General features: G+C 26.9%; 1 protein-coding gene across 2 annotated transcripts in view; it reads right to left on the bottom strand.

Annotated features, from left to right (window-relative positions):
- Positions 1–333: 333 nt before the first annotated feature.
- The window catches only part of LOC108749564 (scavenger receptor class B member 1-like), a 25,704-nt gene continuing 22,311 nt past the window's right edge, over positions 334–3,726 (bottom strand). For both annotated transcript variants that reach the window (XM_018488342.1, XM_018488346.1), the window contains 2 exons: positions 2,801–2,926; positions 334–817 (listed from right to left, as the gene is read on the bottom strand). In XM_018488342.1, coding sequence (XP_018343844.1) covers positions 509–817; positions 2,801–2,926 — 435 coding nt within the window. In that variant the 3' untranslated portion in view covers positions 334–508. The remainder of the gene's footprint in view (positions 818–2,800; positions 2,927–3,726) is intronic.

Genomic DNA, 3,726 nt, shown 5'->3' on the forward strand with positions numbered 1-3,726 from the left:
TATATATATATATATATATATATATACATATAAATACATATACATAGATATTATTTATATTTTTGCAGTAATTTTGAGTATAAAATATAAAAAATTAAAAATGTATACGATAAAAACACATTTAAAACTATATTTAGATACAGTTTCAAAGATTTAGACTTTTCTTGTTTAAATTTAAAATGTGTCATTATTTGCATCACCATATATACAATATTATATCGAAAATATATTCAGTATACCATCCGTTTATATGCACATTTAATTGTATTGTCTAAATCTTTGAACTAGTGATGATTTCACAAATACACACACACACACACACACACACACACACATATACACAAGTTCCATCATTGTAAAAAAGTTTCATCAATATTTGCTTTATTTCTAGTTAAATTGGTGCGGATTGCATATTAGTGTTACGTGCAAATTTACAAACAAAAAAAAATAAATTCATGTTTCCATGCAATTATATGTGATTGCAAATATTTTATATTATGGCACCTAATTAATAATCTGTCAAACAATCTGTTTGTGATGCGGTCTTCTTGAGCGGTGATACAATATTGATGGAAGTATAATGGCCATTATACAAGGGTACCCTTAAATCGGAATTGTCGTTATTTTTAATTGTCGTCATTTCTTGCTCCTGCTGCTGATGCTGATTGAATATCCACGCAATAGATATCAGCGATAACACTAATGTCGTCACTCCGATTATACCAAGTAGATACATGAACATTATTTGTGCGATCGGTAATATTCGAAGTCCCAACTTCATTATGATTGTCAAATAGGTCGGTAACGACGTAACAGACTGCAAGGAAGAGATTTATTCACTGATTTTAAAACATAAACATAAATTCATTAAAAAAATATATATATAATATATTAGTTACTATTAACGTTTTCATTTTATGCTTTTTGCGCAAACGTATGTACATTTCACTAAAAATATCTCTTATGAATACATAAGAATATTATGACATTTTATATACATTTATCAATCACATTCACTGTTATTAGAAGCTATGAATTACGAACACGAAAAGTCCTAAAAAATATATACAAAAAATGTAGATTTTTAAATAAAACTTTACATGCTAAAAAAATGAGAAGAAAAGCATTTTATAAAATAAATCAATAAATAAAATTTAACAATAATTATTAGAGATAGCTCAATAACATAAAATATAAGTAAGAAGGAACATACAGCCACATACGCAAAATGTTTTTTGCACGAGTCATATATTTAAAAGTAAAAATGTAAATGTAATGTCGGTCACACACGTCTTGACCGTTATCAGTACAAATAAAAAAATGCGAGATGTTAAATAATAAAAATGCCAATTGAGATGTCAAAGTAAAATTTAAATCCGAAAATTATTCTAATTCCTCGATCTTTTTTTATGTAATTTGTCCATCTTTTATAACGAGAAACAATGGAAGTTATTCATATTTAAATATAAATTCTTATTTTTTGGATTTAAATTTCACTTTGACATCTCAATTAGCGTTTTTATTATTTAACATCTCGCATTCTTTTATTTGTAGAGGAAAGCTCCCTATTATGAGATAAGCACTTAATATGAGATAACGGCGTTTCTGCTAAGGTAATAGATGCTATCTGTTGATTCCACCATGAATTTATTGCTCTTGGATTGAAAACTGTTTAGTAGAAAATACATTATTAGATCATGTATAGTCATTGTAAAAAAAGATTTTAGAATTTGGATGTCTTCAAGTTTCATTGAGATGAGTCTTTAAACATTGTTTATTATTTAATAAATAAATATTTGACAATAAATTCTTCATGTAGTGATAGAGTAAGGTTGTACTAATAGAAAAATATGAGATATGTTGAATTATTTGATTACAGAAGTTAGATTTGATCGTAAAGGCGTGAAAATCGTAATATGAGATACCCAGGGTATTTCTAATATGGAATAACTCATGCTCCTATGTCGTAATGAAAATCGTTGCTAAAGTATAAATGTTATTATACAATAATAAAAAGGACAACCAGAATGAATGTCGAGTGCCTATTTCTGCGATGCTTGATTTCAACTACCTGAAGACGAGTTCTGAGTATAATCACATATTCATTTTTCGCGCCTGGCTGTGTTTGTTCGTATTTAAGAAACATTAAATAAAGTTTTTTAATTACAATACTGATATACTTTACGTTTTACTATCGATTTCTCAGGACATCTCATATTAGAAATACAATTTTTTGATATTGCGATTTTGCTCACTTTTTACATTTCTTTAATTTTCAAACAAAAATGGAATTTAAATCAAATTTTATATAACATTATCTTAAAGCTTATTAAATTCCCTTCAAAATGACCTATTATTTTTTTTAATTCTGCCCATAAATTTCTAGCATTTATTCAAAATAAACTCGGTATCTCATAATAGATGCCTTTCTTCTATTGATGAGGGGGTCAAAACGTAACCGAAATATTTACATTTTTAATTTAAAATATATGATTTGTGCACAAAACATTTTGCGTATGTGGAGCTATACGCTCCATTTTATTTATGTTTTAAATCAATAAAAAAATTTCACTTAATGTCATAGAATCAAATTAATAACTTTTCAATTATCTTATATTATCGATTCGCATATTAGAGAAATAATTTTTTTTTTCATGAATACGATGATATTTCTCCACAAGTTGCTAATTATAAATACAAAAAGAAACGAATTAGAGAAAGTCGAGAGATATATAATTAACATATATAACTTTCATAGGAAATTTTCTACGTTTATTCAATAAAGTTGCTGATTACCTACCAAATCGGACCAAAATAAGGGTATCGTTATATCACTCAATGCTGCAATTTTAGGACTGTAGCGTAAACGATTCATTATCAAATTCGTTTGCGTTCTAGAGTGGAAAAACATGGGCATACCAAGTGTCTGAAAGGACGTGAAAAAAAGATTTATTAGCTCGCGTATAAGATTACATATTTAACAAATATTACAAAATCTGAAAACATTCAAATTTTTTAATTTGACTTATGAATAATTTTGCTTTATTTAAAAAAAATAATTTTTTAATCTCATGTTGGATAGCAATTTTATTTTATTTTTTTTTTTACTAATAAAAATACCTTTCATTATAATTTAGTTTGTGAAAAAGCTTTCAATAGTATGTAAAATCTGAAATGTATTAAAGTGTAATTAGAATTTAATCCTTTCAGAGAAACTTTTGATATCGAAAATCTTGATACGTAATTTCATTTGAATGTCAGTTTACATAAGATCTGCTCCTTTTCCATATCCCAAGACCAAACTTCTTGCACGATTCATCTTTTGTCTTTTTCTCTCTAATGTGAAAAGAGAAAAAAGAAAGAATTGTATGAGAAATTCATTCCTGAGGTATGAAAAAAGAACAAGCTTTAGATATTAGATAAGACAAAAATGTCAATAAATAATGAACCACTTTCAAACGTGTTCTTCATAAGCAATTCTGAGAAATTCTTTAGCTATTAAATAATCCGTACACGTAAGACTTATCTAATCCCAATTATACAAGAATATGTAAGTAACTGGTCAGTTATAGTACCGTAAGCCTAGATATATATTACAACCACATAATATATCTTCAATATTTGTGGCCACTTAACATACATTCTTCGACAAAGAAAGTTACACACGGGTCTACACTTGTGCGTAATTCTTTTTGTTAAACAATGCATACCAATAACCCAATAAAA

The sequence above is a fragment of the Trachymyrmex septentrionalis genome, unplaced genomic scaffold (genome assembly GCF_001594115.1).
Source record: "Trachymyrmex septentrionalis isolate Tsep2-gDNA-1 unplaced genomic scaffold, Tsep1.0 scaffold11, whole genome shotgun sequence".
Lineage (NCBI taxonomy): Eukaryota > Metazoa > Arthropoda > Insecta > Hymenoptera > Formicidae > Trachymyrmex > Trachymyrmex septentrionalis.